This window comes from Rhipicephalus microplus, chromosome X (genome assembly GCF_043290135.1).
Source record: "Rhipicephalus microplus isolate Deutch F79 chromosome X, USDA_Rmic, whole genome shotgun sequence".
NCBI classification, from domain to species: Eukaryota; Metazoa; Arthropoda; class Arachnida; order Ixodida; family Ixodidae; genus Rhipicephalus; species Rhipicephalus microplus.
The window spans coordinates 453,543-477,711 of NC_134710.1; the positions used below are offsets into that span (position 1 = coordinate 453,543).

The 24,169-nt window shown below is 44.8% G+C and overlaps 1 protein-coding gene across 11 annotated transcripts in view; it reads left to right on the forward strand.

The window, feature by feature from the left end:
- Positions 1-24,169, forward strand: part of LOC119175608 (uncharacterized) — a 497,980-nt gene that overhangs the window by 235,219 nt on the left and 238,592 nt on the right. For 10 of the 11 annotated variants that reach the window (XM_075881653.1, XM_075881644.1, XM_075881647.1 and 7 more), the window contains one exon: positions 20,213-20,377. The exons of the other annotated variant lie outside the window; for it this stretch is intronic. In XM_075881653.1, the coding sequence (XP_075737768.1) occupies positions 20,213-20,377 (165 nt within the window). The remainder of the gene's footprint in view (positions 1-20,212; positions 20,378-24,169) is intronic. 11 annotated transcript variants of the gene reach the window in all.

A 24,169-nucleotide genomic window follows, 5' to 3' on the forward strand; every position in this document is an offset into this window, starting at 1 on the left:
TTAGTTGACGTGCGTAGTCATTGGCTTCCTGTGACAACTGAGCTATCCTTATCTTCAATTTGCGATTAAGCTTTTGCTTCCGCCATCGCTTTGTGTGGCTTCTCCGCGCGTCCCACAAATGTAGCAGGTGCTTGTCGACTGCTGGGATTTCCACGCTTGTTTCTATTTCCTTTGTCACTTTCCTGTGTGCCTCCTTTATCTGTGTCACCCAGTTACCTAGATCTATTATTTCCCCTTGGTCTCCTACGTTCTCCCTAAATTTGTTCCAATCAGATATTGTCGCTTTCCCCATTCTTCTTGTCGTGGCGGCATTAATAGTTATTCCGAGAATGTAGTGGTCGCTTCCCAAGTTTTCTCCGAGGTGCGCCCATGAGACGTTTCCTTCAGAATTTGTAAACGTTAAGTCCGGTGACGTGTCTTTTGTTAAGCTATTCCCGACCCGTGTCGGTAGGTCTGGTTGTGTAAGTTGGCAGAGATCATACCGTTCCACAAGGTCTACAAGGAGTTTGCCCTTAGGGCTGTCCTGCTTATATCCCCAATTTCTGTGTGGCGCATTAAAATCCCCCATGATAACTAACCTGTCTTTCTCTTTCAATAAACCCATCGCATGTGCTATAATGTTCTCAAAGTCGGCTCGTCTCTCCTTAGGTGGGCTATATATATTGACCCCCACTGTCTTTGGTCCTCCACGTTTTTTGGGCCACACTGTTATTATCTGGTGTTGCACTGCCTCATTGCTCACGTAGCTGACACTCAATGCGATATCTTTTTTGGTAAATGTCGCCACTTGTGGGTACTTTGGGTTAACATGTCTTATGTACCCTCTCATATTTATCTGAAATTTGCCTACTTCCTGAAGGCAGATTATATCAGGAGGGATTGGAGATGCTCCAATAAATTGTTTGAAATTTTCAAGTTTTGTTCTCAATGAGCAGCAGTTCCACTGCCATATTTCCGTTTGCTCGGTCTTTTTATTGTTACGGTGTCTAGCCATGATTGGTATTCTCGGAATCTGTTATTCCACTTTCTTTAGGTTGTCTGGTGGGGGCACCAGGGCTCTGACAAGATCTCTTGCGAGGATTCTGCGCCTGACTCAAGTCGCTTATGGTGCGTTCCATCTGGCCTAGTTTGGCAAAAATAAGTTGAATTTGTTGAACTAGGAACGCTATCGGCGGTGTTTGTGGTGGTTGCGTTTCCACGGGCTGCGCAACGGGCTGCGAGACAACAGGTGTGCTCGCCGGGCTTTGTGTGTTGCTCGACTGGTTTAGTAGTGACTCCAGGCGCGCCATTCGAGACTTAACCTCCTGTAGTTCTATTCTAAGTTGTCTGTTTTCAGCTACTACCCGCTTGTATTCTGGGTGTTCTGTGATCGTTGGTGTAACGGGTTTATGTTTGGTAGTGGGAGATACGGCTTGCGCATAGCTTACCGCGTCCGCCTGTGGGTTGCTATGTGCAGGACACGCCCCCGGTGGCTTGCTTCTCGGAAGGGCTTGCGCGTTCGGATTGTCCTGGGAGATTGCTCTCGGCGTCGAAGTCGACTTTGGATGCCGCTGTCCTGGTTGTCCTGTCTCCACGGCACGGTTTTTCGACGGCGTGCGGGTTCTGGAACGGCTCTTTCGGGTCCCGCCTCGTCCGTACTCCCATTCTGATTCCTCTTCCTCCGACTGAAACCAGCGAGGGGCTGGCTTGTGTGGTTTTTTGGGTGGTTTCGCTGCTTGCTTGCGAATAGGCTTGAGGCGTTTCAGACAACTGCGGTCTCCAGTGATATGGTTTCCCGTGCAAATTGCGCATGTCGGAGTGCAATTATGGTTTATTTCGGGGTTGCGCATTCCACAGGTATGGCACACGGGTGAGTCTGGCTGCGGACACACGTCGGTGCGGTGGCCAACCGCCCCACACGCTCGGCAGAATTGGACGGTGTTACGAAAAGGAATACACTCCTTCTCACCTCCTCTGTAGTAAACATATCTTGGTAGAATGTCCCCGAAGAAAGTCAAGACGGCCCTCTGAGAGTCTCCCAACATCCGAGCGTCGACCAGCGTCACGCTCTGGGTGCGAAAACGGATGCTCGCTTTGATGGTCTCAGACGGGGTGTGCGGCTCTATACCGTGAATAACACCTTTTTTGGTTCCTTCACCTGCCGTAACGTAGACGTTGACCGGGTGTGGTCTTCCGTTGATATTCAAAGACGTGACGCCTCTCATCGCCATCGCGACGGTCGTGTCTGGAGTCGACGCTAGCGCAATGTTGGACCCCGGTCGGATGCGGAGAATAAACTGATCCCACCTGACTTTTCCTTGGCAAGCCTCCACTATAGCGTCGGAGATCGCTTGGGTGGTCACATTCTTCAGAGGCAGTCCCTGGTGAGGTCGGAAGACTACTTTCAGATCGTCCTTGGGTAGTGCTGGGGGCCTCCGTCTTGTAGGTCGACCCCGGCGCTTTGGCTGGTTGTCCGTCGTAGGTCTGCTGCCTGCGGAGAAGTCCCCTCCTTGTTGAAGTTTCCGCTCCTTCGCCTGTTTCTTCTTCGCTCTGAGCGATTGGGATATTTGCCATCCCTCCTCTGTGCGGTCGGTCTCCGTTGGGGCGGAAAAATCTGCGTCGGCGTGCGTGGACGCCGCGTTGCAGTTCCCAGGCAGTGCTGCTTCATCCCGGTTTTGCGCGGCTAAGTCCATGACTTCTTCACCCAAACCTGGTTCGGATTGTCGCACGGACGCTGTTTGCGACTCCCCAGTCGAGTCCATAGCCGTCAGCAACCGCGGCAACGCCGTGGTTGTCGTCTTCGGGCGAGCGTCTCCCGGCGTCGTCGCCGCCGCTCCTCTACTGGACGCTAGAGGTAGCGAAGGCTCCACATGGGCGAACGAAGAAGTGGCCGTAAAAACAAGAAAAATGGTCCGATTTCAGTGAAACTGGAGTCCACCGATACCGGAGCATCTCCCCTACACGCCTGTGGCAATTTCTGGACGATTCAAGGGTTGAACCATACAGAAAAGACAAGAACATACGGAGCTCGATGTGCACGCGTCTGCACTCATCGGCATCCCAGCAGCGTCTCCCGATCGCTGCCAGGGTTGTCATCTTGTCAGATGTGCAAGATCATGTCGTCATTGGATTCTTAGCAGGCATCTGCGACTTCCCAAACGATGTCATCCTTGCTGCCACCACTGCCAATCGCTGGGTTACGAAAAGTACGACGCCGACATTTGCACACAGACGGTCCCGCTGCTTTCTTAAACCTCTAATCAACGTCTCATTTACACAGAACTCGCCCTGCATGGCAGAATTGCTCGAGTCCTTAGTATGAAGCATCACTTGGCACTTGAAGTCACCTGTGTAGCTCTGCCGACGTGACATCATCGCAACCACGCACAACCAAATGGTGGTGGGGGCTAGAAAAAGAAGGCACCTGATTTCTGCAGCCCAGTTAGAACCATGCATATGCAGCAGGAACCGCTTGAAGAACAGCGGGCGCGGCAGTTGAATGCCATATGCTCGGCGCTTTTGGTTGGTTTGATCCAGAATATAGGTAGAGATTCTTTGGTCACGAATGCAAGTCGATAGCTGGTTATGAACAACATTCTTGAAAAAAAAAAAAGGTCGACCTTTATTCGAATAAATACGGTAGTACCGGTGGAAAATTTCTCCTGTGTGTTGAACAAAAAAAAATCATAGCGTGCTCGTTGCCTTAAAATGGACTGCAGGTCTTTTTGTCCAATCGGTGTCTTCTGTCTCTCATTGCCCATCAGCAGCAATTGGATTGCTCCAGTAGGAAACACCTGTTCATCACTGCATGCTTTGCGCCTCCCGTTTCTTTCCTTCGCAACACCACAATGAGCGCCAGCTTCAACGCCGCTGCCAGTGTAAGTGTTCGCGCCCGCTGCTTCGTATCCTTGCATGGATCCCTTTTACTGGAGATAATGTAATTTTGTTTCTGTTTTATTTATTTTTTGTGTATTATTAAATAGTGTGTACAACTCTTCAGGTGACAAGTTAGGCCTTTTCACTTGTTCAGTCACGTCTGCTGTATGCTTCAAGTGAATTAAACCACCTTTGCAATGTACTAACACTGTACCATGTCGAACCAATCATCACTTCATGCAGCACATCGCTTACTCGGCTCCTTTCATCACTGCTTGATCGTTTGCTGTCTACGGTATGCATGCATTTGTGCATTTTTTATGAATGTCTCACTCTAGACTATGCACGGTGCCCGTTCGTTCAACATGACAAAGGTGGGCATTTTCCTATTATTGTGCAGGTGTTCTTCAAAGCTGCAGCGGTGGTGAACTTGCAAATCGCAGATTGGTGCACTTGTACCGCCATCACTTCGCACTCTGTACTCCACATGCATAGCTTAGCAGGTAGTTGTAGAAGACTACGATAAGGAGACACTGTGACAAGAAGTGTGATAAGGCTCTTCGCAGCAAGTTATAATGGCTTTCATCGGCTGTGGCAGCTGCATTTCCGATGGAGGCGGAAATGTTGTAGGCCCGTGTACTCAGATTTGGGTGCACGTTAAAGAACCCCAGGTGGTCAAAATTTCCGGAGCCCTCCACTACGGCGTCTCTCATAATCAAATAGTGGTTTTGGGACGTTAAACCCCACAAATCAATCATCAATAATGGCTTTCATCGCCAGCTACTGCCTTGGCTCTTGCCTGATGCTTTTCTGGAAAGGCATTGCTGCAATCGCATGGAAGTCCTAATCATTGAACGAACAGTTTCTACCTTTACCGAATAGGCAGAAGTGCTTTCACGGCACATTGTGGCATTCGTGAGTCTTAGTAATAATGAATGTTTATGTGACGAATAGTTATCGCACGACATTGTTTGGTTCATCGTAGGCTATCATAGACGCAGAGAACAGTGTCAGAAATATTTGGCAGGCTTGCACGGAGCGTGCAGCACAGTCACAACTAAAGCTGGAAGAGCAGCCTTTCAAAGCCTTTTCCAAACACTCTTTGGGTAACTGTTACAAGCACACTTGTAGGGTACCCACTACACTATAATCATTATTTTTGTTCAGTAGGCCAGCATTCACTACGCTATCCTTCGTCATTCTTCAGAAAAGCATGGTATGCACTACACACTTGCTAGGAGTTTTGTTAAGTAGTGGCTGATGATGATGGATTATTCTTGTGGTGCAATCTTGTATGTGTTCCAAATTCGGACAAAGGCGTTTCATTCCATCAAGTTGCACAGCATTGGGCCATTGGAGCCGTTACGAATGCCATGATGTTCTATGTCACGTAAGCCAAGGTCTCACATGTCTGTTTTCATTCTTTTTTCGGTTAGGATGGCTAGAGTTGGGAGGTTCGAAACTCGGCCGCTCGAAGCTGGCCCCCCATTCGGGGACCCGCAGTGGTGGCGCGTTATTTGGAAGCGCGGCCAGCTTGCTTGGTACGCCCCTCACGCATCAGCATCATCCGGATTCTTTCTTTAGGGGAGGGGGAGTAAAGTCATGTAGTATCAAGGCTGGGGGAGGGGGAAGCGCTCGTTCTATACCCTCACAGCGCGTGTGGCCAGGTGGGGGGCAAGTGCTTGTTATACACCGCCCCTCTCCTTCTGCCGAAGCCCGTTCAATTGTGTTAATTTTTGCTAAATTCTCACCACCAAAAGAGTTTTAGTGACATGATAAACAACTTTGAGTTCACAATCCACTTATGTCACACTGAAAAATAATTGAATAATAATAAGAGTGGACACGGCGGCACTGCTGTGACAATGTCACCGACTTTCCCGTTCCTTGTGCAGGCTCTAGCTGAGTGCTTTTGGATCAGCGCTGCTGAAACTTTCACGGCAAATGGATGCTGCCAGCCTGCATCGCCTTCGCTTCTGCCAAACTAAGTCCTAGGCGCAATCTTGGGTGACAATCTTCTGCGGCGGCTGCCACACGTGGAGTATAGCTACAGCGCATCTTCTTCACACACCGTGACGTCACCAGCACATCCCGGACCCGCTGCCTTTCGTGCTTTAAAAGGGACGTTCGCTTCTGCAAGCATCAGTGGACACGGCGGCACCGCTGTGACAATGTCACCGACTTTCCCGTTCCTTGTGCAGGCTCTAGCTGGGTGCTTTTGGATCAGCGCTGCTGAAACTTTCATGGCAAATGGATGCTGCCAGCCTGCATCGCCTTCACTTCTGCCAAACGAAGTCCTAGGCGCAATCTTGGATGACAATCTTCTGCGGCGGCTGCCACACGTGGAGTATGGCTACAGCGCATCTTCTCACATCGTGACGTCAACAGCACATCCCGGACCCGCTGGCTTTCATGCTTTAAAAGGGACGCTCGCTTCTGCAAGCATCAGTGGACACGGCGGTACCGCTGTGACAATGTCACCGACTTTCTCGTTCCTTGTGCAGGTTGGTGATCGAAAATACTGTTTTCGTAGTGATTATCTGTGCTTAGTGGTGTTGCCGTGTCCACATACTCTTCTTTGTTGTTTATCTGAATGTTTTGTTGTTGCCAGCTTGCTAGTGTCACTTTCGAGTGATGTTGAGGAAAATCCCGGGCCTATCACTGAAGAAAAGCTTAACGAAATAATTAAGACACAGAAGGCGGTCCTGGAGAAAGTAACCAAAATAGAAAAAACCAAGCATCTTTTGAGGCTCGGTAGAAGGCAGGCTTTCGAAAATAGAGGAAAGGCTAGAAATTCTGGGCGAAGCCCCATTCAGGCTTGCTAGCCTTGAGAAGTTTGCCAGTGAAGCCGAAACCTCAATAGCAACTGTTAGTCAAAAAGTTGCTGAGTTCGTTACTAAGTTGTGCACCCACAGGAATGTCCTCTTCAAGCGACTTGACGATCTCGAAAACCGCTCTCGGGGGAATAGTCTTATTATCAGAGGGATAAAAGAAGACATGAATGAAACTGAAGATGTTTTACGTGAGAAGGTTAACGTTGACGTTTTTGATAACCTGCTAAACCTTAAAATTGACTCAGTCGAACGAATTCATCGCTTAGGAGCAAAACAGGGGGGCAAAGATAGGCCCGTTATCTTGAGAGTTTCAGATTTCAGAGATAAGACTAGTATTCTATGAAACTGCTTTAAACTGCGTGGTAAGAAGGTCAGCATAAACAAAGATTTTTCTAAACGAGTTGTTGAGATACGCAGAAGGCTGTGGGAGTCTAGTGCTGAGGAGAGAAAAACGGGGGCCATGGTTAAGCTTATTTTTGACAAAATGAAAATAAATGATGTGGTGTACGGTTGGAACAGGGATACTAATATGAGGTACATATGTAAGACACCTCCCGAAACAACTGACAGGCGTCGTGATGGCGACTGACGGTGTCAGAGTAGTTTCAACCGGTTAAAGTTAATAAATATTAATGTCAGAAGTATTATGAATAAAGTGGCAGATCTTGAGCCTGTGGTACTAGAACACGATCACGACTTTTTAGCAATGACCAAAACATGGTTGAAGAAAGATGTACTGGATGCCGAGGTTACTCCCCCCGGATACAAAATCATGAGAAGAGACCGTGAAACAAAAGGAGGAGGTGTGCCCATATTAAATAAAGATAATATATTAGTTAGTGTTCTTCCGCATGCTATTGATGTCGAAGCTCTTTGGATTAAAACCATGCTCAGTAATCGCTCGGAATACATTGGTGCTATGTATAGACCTCCGAACTCTCCAGTGAATGCACTCGATAACTTAAGAAGCTTTATGGATTCCCACCTGAAGCATTATGATAATATTATTCTTATAGGAGACTTTAATCTCCCTGGAATTAATTGGTTGACGCTCACTTCAGAGGGAAGCGAAGTCATTAAAGGTGATCAGCTGCTAGAGCTCGCTTTCTGCTACGATCCGACTCAGGTTGTCTCATCTTTTATGCGTGTGGGTCCAACCGCTTCTTCAGTGCTTGATTTGATGTTCTTATCTGGATCACTGCTCCCGTTTCTTGATATGTGTGAAATTGAGGACGGTCTTTCTGATCGTGAAATGGTTTTATTGTCTTTAGATCTATATGTCAATGTCATGCACAATGATGCAAAACTTATGATACCAAATTTTAGTGTCGCAAATGACTTAGCCATACTAGAACATCTGGAGTAGTCATATTATTCATTTCTGGAAATGTACCGAACATCTCGTTCAACAGAAGAACTGTGGCGGTTTTTTCATTCTACGATAATGTTTTGCATCCAACAATTCATTCCCGAACGTCGTAGAAATGTTAGAAAACGCAATCCTTGGATTACGCGCGATATAATACACTTTAAAAGAAAGCTTAAACGCAAGCGAAATGCGTGCTCTGTCAATCCAAGCATTGAAAAAAAGAAGAACATCCAGGTTTTAAGTAAAAGCCTCTGGCAAAGTGTGAAGACTTCTAAAAATAAGTTTTATAACTCAACGTTGAAACAATTTCTGAAAGAATTCTCAGACAAATTTTGGAGGTACCTGAATCCTTTGACCAGGCCAAGTAGGGTGCCTAATCGTAGAAGTAGTAAGGATCAGGCAGAGGCGTTTAATTCCTTCTTCTCGTCAGTTTTTACAATCGATGATGGTATTCTACCCAACATCAGCGATTCCTTAATAGGATTCCTATCCAGGATATAAGCATCACTAAACCTCTTGCTTCATATAAATACCAAAAAAAGTCCTGGTCCTGACAATATTCCCAGTGAATTCCTTTATAGATATGCCGAATGGTCATCGAAATTTTTAACATTACTTTTTCAATCATCCATTAATAGTGGCTCTTTGCCCAGTGCTTGGAAACGTGCAAAAATCGTGCCCATACACAAAGGGGGTTCCGCATCTCACGCTAGCAACTACCGACCTATATCGCTTACAAGCACCTGTTCAAAAATATTAGAGCACATTGTATCAAAGCACTTGCTAACCTATTATGATGAACATAATTGTTTCCTGTCAGCATGGTTTTAGGAAAGGGTTATCCACCGTTACTCAGCTTATTGAGCTTGTACACGACTTATCTAGCACAGTTAATACCCGTGGTCAAACTGATATAATATTTTTAGACTTCGCAAAGGCTTTTCATAAGGTGTCGCACAATAAGCTCTTACGTAAAATCGATAGTACCTTTAAAAATTCTGCCCTCACCCGGTGGTACAGTTCCTATCTTGCACGCTGAGAACAATATGTCCAACTGGGGCACCACCAATCTGGTTTATCGCCTGTGGTATCTGGGGTGCCCCAGGGTAGTGTCTTGGGGCCCCTCTTGTTCTTGGTGTTTATAAACGATCTGCCAAAAAATATTACCACCCAAATAAGAATGTTTGCTGACGATTGCATATTATACAAAAATGTACAGTCACCGAGCGACCAGGCCAAACTTAATCTTAACTTAGAGAGAATTAAAAACTGATGTGATCAGTGGCAAATGCAGCTTAACCCAACAAAAACTGTTTTTATGTCCATTTCTAGGAAAAAAAACATTCTTAGTTATCCGTACAGTATTAACGGTTACGAACTTGCTCAGGCTAAACAATATAAATATCTGGGTCTCATATTTACACCCGACTTGCGTTGGAATCTTCATGTTGAGGAACTTTGTTCTAAAGCTAGCAAGGTGTTATGGGGCCTGCGACGCCCCGCCGCGGTGGTCTAGTGGCTAAGGTACTCGGCTGCTGACCCGCAGGGCGCGGGTTCGAATCCCGGCTGCGGCGGCTGCATTTCCGATGGAGGCGGAAATGTTGTAGGCCCGTGTGCTCAGATTTGGGTGCACGTTAAAGAACCCCAGGTGGTCTAAATTTCCGGAGCCCTCCACTACGGCGTCTCTCATAATCATATAGTGGTTTTGGGACGTTAAACCCCACATATCAATCAATGGGGCCTGCGACGTAACCTCCACTGTGCCTCTCCTGAAGTTAAAACTTTAGCTTATAAAACTTTAAGACCCATAATCGAATATGCTAAAGTAGTGTGGGATTCCTATACCCAAACTAACTGTTTGAAACTTGACAAAATACAGCGACTTAGTTCTAGGTTTATATTTAATAAATACCGTCGTTTTCATTCACCTACCGAATTATGCAAACTTGCAGAGCTTCTACCTCTACAAAAACGCACTGAATATGAAAGGCTGAAATCCCTTTTCATGATAGTTCATAATCACGTTAAAATAAGCTACAACAGGTACTTTGAAATCAAAACACAAGAAACGTCAAGACACACAGTATGTACACACCGCCCCCCAAAGTTCATAATGACTGTTTCAGGTACAGCTTCTTCCCCAGGGCGATTCAGCAGTGGAATTCGTTACCAGATTCGGTTGTGAAATCACTTGCTGACTTTTTAGAAGCTATAAAACATATAGTGCACTCTGATACCATGCGCTAAGATTGTGAATATGTGTGAATTACGTGCTTTGTAACTAGTCTATGATATTTATTATGTGTTTTATTATGCGCAAAATATGATGTGTATTTCGGCAGTGATGCTCTCTTTTCTTATTTTTCACCAACTTCTCTGTAAACTATATGCTTAGCCATTATGATATATTTGTTGTGTGTGCTCTGAAATGATTTGTTCCAGTAGTGAAGGTTCTTTTTGTCGCGTTTCTGTTATGCACATTTCTGTTTTATATGAGTCAACTCCACTCCTGTAATAGCCCCCAAAGGGCTGACAGTATCAATAAATGAAATGAAATTAACAACAGTAGTGAAAACTTTTTGGCAGTCAGGCAACCAGACATAAATGGAGCATCAATTAATCTGGGCTTGTTGGTGTGTACTGTACCATAGAAAAAACGAGGCTGGCCTTGTCGCTTCTGTGTGTACCAGGCTAGCGCTATTTTTCTGAAAAATCAGACATAACCGTCCATAATGCAGCCATTATTCGATGAAGTGTTATTTCAAATGAGCTACTTACTGTTTACATATTTAGTGAAGGCAAAATTATCGTCATTTTTTTATTATTTATCTACACAATTACGGAGCAAAAAAGAAAGCTTCTACATGCGGGACATTATCTGATTTCGAAAATTTTCTAGCATTCTAGTGTTATCGTACGATAACCTTTAATAAATTTTATTGTCTCGTACTATTAATGGTAGCTTAATAGTGCAAGTAGCCTTGTCATTTGTTCCTTGCCCTTTAATTAATGCTGAACTTGAATTAAGCTTGACGTCATGCTGTCACAAAGCTAGCATGTTCTTAAATTTGTTTAGGAAAAGAGATAGTAATTGTTTTCATGCCTTCAACCAAATTTACTTAGCACCATATTAGGATAAAGTACTCTGGTCGATGTTCTTTTCTCTTTTGCCTGGGTTAAATTATCATCAAAGAAAAATGATTGCTAGATCGTGATGTAAACGAAATTTGCCATATATTGTGCGAATCGCTTACATATTTGACGCAGCCAATATCTTCAACACGCTGCTTACAGAGCTACAACAAGCTGCCGACTCTCTTTGAATGCAGGTGAAATGTGCGAAAAACATGTCAGCTTGCTTTAAATTCACTGCTTAAAGTTGTATAGTTATGGTGTGTGCAGCAGCCCCTAAATATTCACTTTTCTTGTTATCTAACTTTGCAGCTGTATTGCATTGCTTTATATGGGCACGATGCGTATAATTTTCTTATTTGTGCCAACAAAACATAAGGTGAGCTTCACTGCATTGCTCTAAATACTTGATTAAAATATGTTGTAAAATCGAAAAAGAAAATATAACATGTATTCAAATGAATGCACTTACCAAGCAATCATTCAGATCTAAAATCTCTACAATTAAAGCATTTAGTAATTTAGATGCTGGTGTTTGTCTTACATGCGCGTAAAAACCTTTGAAGCACTTGTTCGGGTTTTCTAGATTTAACTTGAGCCAATATGTCTGCTTTTTTCTTATATAGCCGAATTTTCTTGTATAACTCTATCCCCGTTATGCCTGTGGTATGAGCCGGGGTACTTCCATATCCTTTTTTCTTTTTGGCCCTACAATAAAAAAAATTTGTAGCTCTACTTCCCTGGGGGTGGCAAGCTTCCAAACTGCAAATCTGTCAGCATGCTGGCGCATGGATAAGTGACACCTTTGCCATGCATGTTCCATACCCCGAACTGCAGCGCCAGACATGAAGCACAGTCCCTAAGTTTTCACAATTTCGTAGATGGCATTCCTCTTAGTGCACACTACTCGTAAAACCACATGAAATGTCTACAAAGCTGACAAACTTCCATCACAATGGCCTATACTCAACTGCATGTTAGGTGGCAGCGCCTCCGACTGTAATGCCATGTTTTGCTCTAGTGAAGATATCGCGCAAGGCGGCGCCTCGAAGAAAGGGAAACATGGCTCGCTTTTCACACCTCCCCATTCTAGTCATCCTAGAACAGTCGAAGAGACCATCTGTTACGAAAAGGATGGATGGAAATGGGCTTCAAGGTGGGATAGATTTAATTGAAATGTAAACGCTTTGTACCTTTTCAGTGTCTGGGAACTTTGGGAACATGGTTTTTCATCTTGCCTGTGTGGCTGCTCTAGCCGAGCAGAGATGACAAAGCGAGGTAAATGATGCATTTGCATAGTTGACTGAAAAAGAGTTCTGATAATGTTTTATCTGTTGAAATGAACAGTGCGTAGCTTGTGCGATGAACTTGATCCTATCATTGGATGCTAGCGAGCCAGTAGTTTGGAAATATATGTACATCAATGTCAAAGAACAAGTCGCTCAGACCATTCGACAGTCACCCGCGTGTGTGCCGTTTTGATAGCAGCGGCGTCACCGCGGGCCTCCTGCACATATGCTGTGGCTAAGTCCCTCCTCCGTTGTCATAGCCACCCTGTCTGTCTGCCTGTCTGTTGTTGTAGACTGACAGACGGAGGATAAACCGATGAAACCCTTTCAAGCTTCACCCCACTCATCATCGTTGACTCCGTGGACATGCTGTGAATTTTTTTTTCTGGGCAGTTGCTTCATGGTTAAGCACGTCACTTAAGTAGTGTCTGTCATGAGTAAAGGAGAGACAGCAGATGCGTACCAAACGCAGAGGAGTGGAGGTGGTGCTCGGAGAGAGGAGAGTCACCCGAGTGCATGCACACCGGCCACATAGATGCCAGAGATTGGTCGGAGAAAGGCTAGTGGCACACAACCCGAGCCGAGAAAAAAAAAGAAAAATCCAGAGGATGAGCTGACAGTGTGTGTTAGGACGGCGAGCTGTGAAAACGTGGGAAACGAGGGTTGCTACTGCGACGGGAGCAGAATGACCGCCCGATTCTGAGGTTGTCAGCACGAAGAGCTCGGGAAGTGGCCGTCAACCTCGGAGATTGTCCCGAGTGAGGCTGCCCAGACTTGCCGCATCCTGCCCAGACTTGCCGCATCCTGCCCAGCAGTTCCTGGTGGGCTTGCAGCTTCCCCATATCGCATTAGGAAGAGAGCAGCCCACACCAGTCAGTCTAGTGTGGCCGCGTCAGCGGGGGAGTCCTTGATGAGCAGGGCCTGGTGAGGCGAAAAATTGAAACTGAAGGAAAAATGGAAATGGAAAAAATGGAAAAATTGAAATTGAAGGTTGTAGTTTACAAGAATATTCTGTTTCACGCCAATCAGCTCCAGTGGCACTTCATCAGTGGCAATTCCCAGGGCTTTCACCTTCTTAACAGTACAGCTGTGACCCACATAGTAGCCCCCAGAGTGCCAGGTTGTTGGCGGTATCGGGCGGCGAATAGCGGAGGCCCGTAAGCTAGGCCCAACTTTCAGAGTTCCACGATAAAAATGATGGCAACCATAGTTAGAGCAAGGAAGTCAAGTAGCTTGGATGCGGATTGACATCGACGATAGTAAGAAATCTCTAAAGACTTGAGCGATGGGACAGTGAGTCTGTCTCCAAGTGCACGCCACGAACATTCGATTAGGATGCACAGCATCCCTGAAAAACCATAGTCGCTATTGACTTGCCTAGGGCTAGAGTTGACCCCAACTTGGGTTGAAGTTATTTCTGGTTTCACGGTACAGGGGGAAGGGGGGAGGGGCGATTATTGTTTGCATGTTAGTTTCATGTGAATTTTGAGCATGTTTGTTGCTCTTTGTTTTGATAAAGTGTGTTTGTCGTGCTACCACAGTCTTCCGTCTCTCTCATTTCATTTCTTGGCAAGCACTCCCGAAATAATAGTGACAAATGCTTGCCACTGTCCATGATATCTTTGTCATGAGTGAACTGCAATGGAACAAGTACAAGCCTCTCTCATGGTTTAGAATGCCTGTGTCAAATTTTTGTTTTTTCACTTTGCATGCGCCATATTTTTACCATGACTGTGTTTATTCTGAAAGTAGGAAGCTTTGAAAAATGTTCACTATATGTGGATTTTCTTAATATCGATTTTCCAATTTCACTAATATAATAATAATGATTTTTCTAAAATAGTTTTGTCAAATGTGCACGCTTCAGTGGCTACATCAAAGGAAGCGAACGAGTTTCTTGAGGCGTGCCTAAACTTTAATTTATCCCTAGTAGTCACAAAACTGACTCGTGTCACAAGTAACTGCCAAAATATTCTAGACCTTGTCCTAACAAATTACCCTGAAGGCGTCTCATCCATTTCGTATCTTCGCGAAATCAAAGACTACAAGGTTATTCATGAAGATTTTGTGGTAAAACCTCTCTCGACTATTCGTCTATAGGAGAACTGTTCGTCTATAGAAGAAAGGAAATTATAAAGCAATTAATCATGGCGAGCAGTTTTATCCCAAATTTGAAAGCACCTTTCCTTCTCGTACTGTAGACGAAAGCTGGCATATTTTTAAAGATGAACTAAACAATTTAGTAGAGAAATGCTACTAATTCAGCCAAATCTGCTTCGATAAATTACTGAAGCCATTAGAAAATAAAAAGGAATGGCGTTTCCACGTAGCCAAGTCCCGTAACACACCTGATGCATGGAATGCTGCGTACAAAGAAACTGAAAGTGGTTACCTTGAAGCTATCAGTCATGCTAAACGCTCATTTTTTCACTCTGCCTTACCAAACATGCTTAGGAACAACCCGAAAAAATTCTGGCAAGTTATAAACCCTCATGACACGCGCTCTGTTACCTTATCAAACGAGTCAGGTGATACCCTAGTAGACGCTGAATGCGCCCATGTCTTCAACACCGCCTTTGCATCAGTGTTTACTCATGAAACTGAAGTGTCATTCTCTGTTCTCCATGTCGCTTTTGAATGTACCATGTCACCAAGTACATTTTTTCCATCCGGTATTTCATCCTTGATAGACAATATAAAACTCTCGTCGTCGGCTGGTGTGGATGATATTGCATCAAAAGTTCTCAAGAACACGAAACATATTTGTGCCGCATATCTTTGTTTATTGTTTTCACAGTCACTTTCTACAGGCATGCTACTTCTTGACTGGAAACATGGAAAGGTCGTTCCACTTCACAAATCCGGTAATAAACAGTCCCCATTAAATTATTGCCCCATCTCATTAACTAGTGTGCCATGTAAAATGCTTGAACATACCATCTATACACGTATCATAGACTTTCTTGGTTCTAACCACTTTTTTCATCCATCACAGCACGTCTTCAGGAAAGGATTTTCGTGCGAAACGCAGCTAGCCATGTTTGTTCACGACCTGCATGTAAATCTGGATTCTAACTTACCGACTGGGGCCATCTTTTTAGATTATTCAAAACCCTTCGACAAAGTTCCTTATGATCGTCTAGTACTATAACTTGATCTGTAACATCTAAATCCCAATATTTTAGCATAGATTAAAGAAGTTTTAAGTAATGTCTCACAATCCGGCTTTGTTAATAACCATATATTTAGTGCTACCCACCATGTTCCTCAAGGGTCCGTACTTGGTCCTCTGTTGTTTTTAATTTACATTAATGATCTACCATTGCATGTCTCATCTAATATCCGTATGTACGCAGAGGATTGCATAATTTATCATATCATTACTAACGTTTCCGATAACACATTTCTTCAAAATGACCTCCGAAGTGTGCAAGAATGGTGTAGCCTATGGCTAATGGAACTAAACCCCAATAAATGCAAGACTGTCTCTTTCGATCGCTGTAAAAATTCACTTATTTTTTCTTACAGAATTGCTTGCGCTAATCTTGAACTAGTTCCTTCCTACAAATATTTTGGAGTAACCCTTTGCAGTGCAGTGATTTAACCTGAAGACTCACATTACGAATATCATTTCATCTGCCAATAAAACTCTCGGGTTTTTAAAAGGCCGTCTGGGCCATGCCCCTCAAGATGTAAAGCTACTCGCCTATCAGTCTCTCATCAGGTCAAAATTAGAATATGCAGCCCCCATTTGGAACCCTCATCAACAATATCTGATCAATCAACTCGAGTCTCTTCAAAATCGAGCTGCAAGGTTTATTCACTCTCAGTACTCATATGACATCAGCATATTGGCACTGAAAACAGAATATAGTTTCTCATCACTCGCATCTCGTCGCCGCACTGCTAGCCTTTGTCTTTTTCACAAGTTTTTTTTACAGCTCTCTCGATAAGCCACCGTACATTCTCCCCCCCCCGACACGCATCTCCAGTCGCACCGGTCACCCACAAGTTGCTCGCCCACGTGCCAGCACCCTCACTTTTTCGTCTTCATTTTTTTTTTCGTGCAGCAACCGACTGGAACGGCCTTTCCAATGACATCACAGCCATTACCTGTCCTTCAACATTTTTAACCACTTTAACAGATCACTTTACAACGTAGTAAAACATGGCTTTTGTTTTTCATGTATCTACCCGCCCCTTATGTAATACCCCTTCAATGGGGTCTTTAAGGAATAAAAAAAAATTGAAAATTAAATGCAGTTCAATGAATAGCATAGCGAAATACTCAAACCTCGATATAACGAACACAGATGTAACGAAATGTCAGTTATAATAAAAGAAAGAGTACTCTTGTAGTAGAGGTAGTGCTAGCAATGTACCTTTATAATGATATTTTTTCATATAACAAACGTTTTTTTTTAAGATGCAACTTCATTATAATGAGATTTCAGTGCAGTAAGGGCACAGAAATATGGTCGTTATAGGTATTTGGAATTGTTAAAAATGTGTTCGACAGTTCACAAATTAGTCTGAGCTTTGCTCTTTTTACTCAGTATGGCTGTGTGACCTGGAGCTCCCATGATCAAGTTCAGAACAGTCACCAAACAAAAATGGCTCACGAAGTTCACAACAATCCATTCGAAACAAATAACAAAGCACAGCAATAAACATAGTTGTGTCTGAAACTGCAAGCTCAATTATTAGACTTCAAGGACTACCGATCAATCCCATGGTGGCAGAGCAATTCCAGTGCCACTTAAGTCGCATGCCTTGTGTCGCTCAAGAGGCTGCAATATCAGCCTGGAACAGGTATGCAAGTATTGATGCCAAATTTCTCAGGGCAGCTCCTGAAGCTGAGGTATAGTTCAGCTAAGAGTATGGTCAAAATGTGATTGAACCTTCTGATCAAAGACGGGCACAGTGCCAAAACCACATGACTGCTCAGTGGTTCGAGATAAAGAACCTGATGAGAGGTTTTTTGTTGTTTACTTAAAATGAATTCTATTATGCAACATAGACCAGTGTCATGAGAATTGCGTTACTCATTTGCATGGCTTGTGAATGAGAAGGGGCCCAGTTATAAGCATCGAATTCAGAGGGGCAGGAAGCTTCCTCGGGTGCCACCCTAATTTATATAAAGACCATTGAAATGTGATTGTGGTCCTCTGCAGGGCAACCATTTTCCTGGGGTCTTTTTTTCTGCCTTTTTGTTTTGGGATGCTAAGTTTTGGATCTTTGGCCAGTAAGACATTCAGTGGAAAATGCCCCTAAAATGGACTTACGTATGTCATAAATAAACAACTACCTTGGTTCCCACTTGAGCTGTGACGAGCTAATAGAAACTCTTTGCACTCGGTGATGGTGGCTGACCACTGGAGCTGATCGGAGTGAAACAGAATATTCTTGTAAACTACAACCTTCAATAGAGCACTGTTTTTGGGTGGCATTGAGTGGCTCCTTAAAGGGCGCATGGCAAAACGCTGTTTCCAGGTGTCGTCTTTGTCAGCATCTTGAGCTGCCAGTACATGGCAAAATGCATGATGGGCATCAAGCTGATGTGTGCAAGTGTTGGCTTCACAAGTTACCTGGCCAAAAGATGCGCCGCCAATGGCAAGATGATGACCAGTGTTATATTTTTTTAGGCTTGGCATGCTGTGGTCTCTCGGAAACTATCTGTAACAGCTCTGCTGTAAAACGCCTTGAATTGCGTAGGGACACCTCTTGGTTTTCAGACTACAAAAATGGTTCCGAGAATAGAATGCATTCTTAACACTCGAATGCTTTCATGCAGACTTACTCGCCAGTGTAGTTTCTTGCATGTCTACATAAGGACTCCCTTTTGACCTGCCTACAGGAGTGCCGAGAAAAGATGGTACGCATATTCAATTGGTCTTTATTGGGCTTTACCAGTCCATTCACCAAAGAGCTACTTGTTTAGAAAATAACCTAAGTGAAAAATAATTACCCTCAGTTTCACCCTTGGTGTAGTGGTGCCGACTTGGAATTGCAGTGAAATCTCGGTATAACGAACTTCAGGAGACCACGAAAATTTGTTCGGTATTTTGAAAGGTCGTTATAGTGAAAGCTTGAAAATTAACCATAAATACTTATTTTTCACCGACCAAAATGACTTACCTTTACAACGGTGGGTCCTTGAACTCGTTTTTTTCCGAAAAAAAAGAAATGCACAAGTAAACACAAAAAATGCACGTTTACTTTAAAGAAGTCTGATTTTTTGTTGTTTTTTTGTGCGAGCAGCACAAATTTTGCAGCGCGAAGGCCTCCAGCTCATCCACATTCCTGTGGTGCGACTCGGTTCTTTGGTCACAACAGCCTGCTTTTTGCCTTCCAGTTGCCGAAGAATATCCATTGTCTCGCTTAGCAAAAACTGCTTCCGCTGCTTCGTCGGAAGCAGAGATGAACTCATTTGTAGTATCACAGCAGCGCGAACGCAGACTTGCTTTGCGGATGCGAGAAGTAATCACCAAAAAGAGATGAACACGACTGTAAAAACAAGGCCTCCAAAGAAAAACCGAAAGCATCACCGCTGCCATCGCCTTTTTCGAAGAAAAAAAAAAAGTGCTAAAAAAATTTCTCGCGTTTCGTTTTCTGCTCTCTCGCTGTCTCAGGTTTCTAGCGCCCATGCTTCCTGCTCTGCAACTCCCACTATGCCTCGCTGATCTTGCCCTCTTGTGTTGCCCTCGCCTCTGCGCTCGCTTGTAAACCTGTAGCATGGTCTTTCATTCAGTGGCCATGCCTGCAGCGTCAGCGTTTCAACAAAAAGAAAGTCGCCCTTTTGTTCTTTTTTTTTTTCCACACCGTCGCTCGTCTTTAGAGAAGCAAGGCAGTCGTTCGCTTTGTCGTCTGCTTGCTTACTGCTCCGGTGGTCGCGACGGATTTCAGAACATAAGTCCGTAGTACTGAGGCGTTAATATAATGCGGAACTAAATTAACGCTCGTTATTCTGAAAACTTCGGTATTCTGAAGTACGTAGTAGTGAAATAATTTTACATTGAAACTACTAGCAGCTGGCACGGGATTTTTTAAAAGTTCGTTAATCTAAAAGGTTTGTTAATGTAGGGTTCGTTCTACCAAGATTTCACTGTATTTTTGGCCATAATAATTTGAATTAAATTGTTTAATTAAAACTTTCTGTACCGGCACTTTCGTGTGCCTGGTGCATATTTCAATAAAAAAAGAAAGTGTGGTAATATCACCCAAAAACCAAATATCAGCATTGCAAGACATTACAATTGCATAGGAACACTACGTTGAAGAGTATGATGTGGCCTTCAATTGATGCACTACTCTTAGGCACTATGCTTGAAGCGCAGAACAGTGAACTAACTATCCTAGTGTCTCAATAGAGCGCTACATATTGATATTGCCATGCAAGCACATAGGGCACTCAAGTTGTGTTTCAATTCAATGTTTGTATGTTGGAAAGTTGTGAGAAGGAAAACTCTGCACCTATAGGCTCAATAATGCTTGCACATTTCCCTCATAAAGATGAAGCCTTTTTGGTGACAGCTGCTATCGTAGGCAGAATGTATTGTGCTGTTTTTTTTTTAATGAAATATATGGGGCTCTGAATGAGATATCTGCTGTTTTGATGAATGGCTCTGAATAGCTATTGCTTAGATGTGCTTTCTTAGTACTGAGCATTCTCGTGAATTCTCTGTTGTGCTAGCTTTTCTCTGAGAGTAGTTAGATGGCTCTAATGTTTGCAGCCAGAAGGTTGGACATCTGGAAAGCATTCAACGAATGAGCCAATCTCAATGTTTGCCCCTGAGGAAGATGCCGATGAAGACCTGTTTGCAGTGCACACACCACCAGCCCATCTGGCTGATAGCCAAAGCAGCCACAGTGTCCAGAGTGCATCGTGGAGCATGGGGGTGAGCTGGAAACAGTTGCACGACAAGCATCAGTGCTGTGCTTCACTTTATATGCATTACGAATTTTCTGGCACATGAATACAAATCTGGTACAATGAAGTGTCGCACACTTTGTTGCTGCACCTTATCAAAAAATACACAAATATTGCGGTGTTTGAATTAGCTCCAGCATGAATTTAAAGCATTCAAATTTTCTAAGTATGCAAGATGGGTGAATTGACATATATGTATGATGCTCACGTAGTTTGATGTAAAAGTGGTTTCACTGCAGTAGGTGGTGCTGCACTATGAGCACACACCTCTAGACGAAATTCGCACTGCCATGAGGGCCACTTCCTAAACGAACTTAATATCCTGACATCGATTCACCATTTCTGAAGAGTTTGTTATACAGTCGAGCTCGCTTATAACGCACCTGAGCGTGACGCGGCATCAGTTCGCTGTATCCCGAAGTTCGAAGTAAATGAAACACATCCTTAAAAAAAGTTGCGAAAGAAAACACATTATTTTCCCCAAAAAGTCCGTGATGCACGTGTTTCGAAAAACAGAAGCGATAAGGGTGGTCTCGAGTTAGTTTAAAACGGCAGGATGCTCGTTCGCCGAGGCCCTTGGCATAAGCTGCATGAGGCACTGGCTCCAAAGAATCTGATTGTGATTCTCACAATCAGATTCCTCCAAATCGCTCTCGCCACGTACTTCATTCATAATGTCCCAATCCGTGCACAGTTCCGCAGTGTCGGCATCATCATCGGCTGTAATTAAACCATCGCAACAGATGTCCCACCCGCTCTCCCAGGTCGGAGTCGATGACAAGCTGCCACAAATCGTTGCCGCAGTTCGGAAGTTTCAGGCTCGGCATCGGGCCCGACGTCGACGAAGTCGGCCTCGCGAAAACAGTTTCGCGCGCATGTAGTCATCACTGTCACCCACGAAATATTCAGCTCCATAGCTGAATACAGTAGAACCTCGCTGATACGTTTTTCACGGGACCATAAAAAAAAAAAAACGTAGGAGCCGGGAAACGCAAGAGCCAAGAAACGCAAAAAATTGGAGAAATAAGAGTAGTGGTGAAGTGCACATAGTTTTATTTTAATTCTTTCGCTTGAAAAAATCATGTAGCGTTGCCTGGCACATCTTCTCACGCCTGACAAGCACAAGGCGTTTTTCAAGCACCTGTAGTGCCATGTGGCTCTCGCCATCGTCACTGGTGTGCACATATCTTCGCAATAAATCCTGTGCCGCTACTGCCGATGAGGACGTTGGCTCCGGTATCCGCTCCGGAGCCAACGACCGACACGAAACAAAGGCAATGCGAGAAGACGGCAGCAAGCACGGGTAGCACGGGCACACATGGGCGATGGTGATGGCGATCGGGCTATACCCTTTGAATCGGGCCACCTGCGCGACCTGGTGGCGATAAGTTTAAGCCAGCGTGACATGTCAAGAAAACAAAAACAGGTCTCGGAGACCTTACTTTTACAAATGCCAAAACCAATTTTAGGGCCCCAACGAGTTATAGACACAATTTTTCTTAGAGTGCAAATACAGATCTCAAAGGTTATGCTTTTGCTGGCATGAACCGAAAATACGTCATAGGTGTTGCCCTCGGCACTTTGGGTGGCCAATCCCATCGTCAAGCCGCCAAGCCAAGCTACATAAAACACAACATGGCCACTCGGGCCGGCGCGTCGTGGCACTTCGCAACGTATGATGCGGGGACAATCCCACAGTTGCGACGCAGCAGCGGGGTTCCCAATGCATTGGATCCTATGGGAGCTGTGCCGGGACCGGCCGAAAACGACGTAACAGCCAGGAAAACACAGCACACGAGAACACAACAGCCCCGCCGCGGTGGTCTAGTGGCTAAGATACTCGGCTGCTGACCCACAGGTCGCGGGTTCGATTCCCGGCTGCGGCGGCTGCATTTCCGATGGAGGCGGAAATGTTGTAGGCCCGTGTGCTCAGATTTGGGCGCACGTTAAAGAACCCCAGGTGGTCAAAATTTCCGGAGCTCTCCACTACGGCGTCTTTCATAATCATATGGTGGTTTTGGGATGTTAAACCCCACAAATCAATCAATCAATCAACGAGAACACAACAGCGCGGTTCTACTGTACCAGGACGCCCGAAGCGGCAAGTTGACTGCCAAGTGGTCAACAGCTATGAGCAAGCGCTCCGCATCGCAGCACCTAACATGCGTATTACACTCAAGCCACGCGTGCTAGTTCTTTCGTCGGCCATCATGACCACACACGCACACCAAGAGCGATCAAGACGCGCACACGCGACACACATGCCAGAACGCATGGAACAGCTCTGGGCCCGTTTCCAGTCAGAAAACGAAACTAATTCGAGCCAGTGTGGCGGGCGTCGCGGAGCGGTGGAGACGGGCGAAGGGGTTGTGATCAAGAGAGGAGAGCAGACTTGAGAGAGAAGGGCAAGGAGTTGCGATAAAGAGAGGGGAGCGTGTGGCGAGAGGGCGACCTTCAAAACCAAAACGCACAGGAAGGAGACAGGTTGGGTAGCTTGCTTGAAAGGTCCGCGAAACTCGCATGTAGAAAAACTTGGAAAGGGTGCCTGCGCCCAGAAGTCAAAGCATGGGCGCCTGGATCAGTGCGTGCGGCGGTGTTCGAAGAATCGGCGGCCGTGGTCAAAAAATCGTTTTGTTGTGCCGGCGGGTTTGCATGGCCTCAGGATCTTCGATATTTCGCTATTCGTTCCGTGCAAACTAACAGCCGTTTTCCCGCTTCCGCATGCGCGCGGAAGGCATGCTGAGTCGAGTGCAAAGTGAGTGAGAACAAGTCCTCAACACGAAACGAATTGCAAATTATCAGAGTCGGTGCGGTAGCGTACGTGTGTGCACTAGACGCAGACTATTGGATACAGTCGGTGGCTGACGATATTGGCAAATGGTCTGGTCACTCCAGGCCGGTGACGCCAACGACACTACCAGTGATTAAAAACAGGGTAAATGGCCGACTGGTCTTCGAAAGATCGGTGGCAGTGTGAAAACACGGACCTCGTCTGGCGATGCGGGATGCTCAGAGTAGCGGGGGAGAAAGGACGGAGGGGTGCGTAACAAAAAGCAGTCGGGGCATGGAAAAAGGAAACAGCTTTCCTTCCTCCATGGGTTGGGGGGAGCGGCAACTATAGGGTCGCGGAGACTGGGTCGGCGTTTAACAATAAGAATGTATGGGCACCTCGCCAATGCCTGATTGGTGGTCGAAATTGGTTTTCCAGGAAGTCGGCAAACTGCTGACTCTGTTCGCTGTAACCGATCAGCGCCACTCGGAGACGTTCGTTGTAAGTGCGATTTTGTGCCATTGAATCAAGGTATATTTTCACGGTCACGCGGATATTGTTCGTTTCAAGCAAAAGTTCATTTTAAGTGGGGCCGTTATAAGTGTGCTCGATTGTACCAGTTTATATGCTATAAGTATAGTAAATTTTTAAACCTAACAAATTTTACCCGTTATTAATTGAATTCTGACAAAACTCAAGTCCTGCTACTATGCAAAGTTGCTTTTTTAGTCCTGTCTTTCTTTGTCATTTTTTCATGCTAAAAAAGTATTCACATCAACTACGGTATTCAAAGTAGCTTCCAGTTTTCTTTTAATGAAAAAATAATGACACGCCTTATTTCAATTTTAAAAATATTGGACAGACTGGTGGGTCTTGACCAACATGCTCATTTTTTGTTATAATTGCGATATATACCATTCAAATTAATTTACGAGTAATTTGGCCAAACCAAAACTTACTTTGAACCCAAAATTTGCTCTTCACATATGC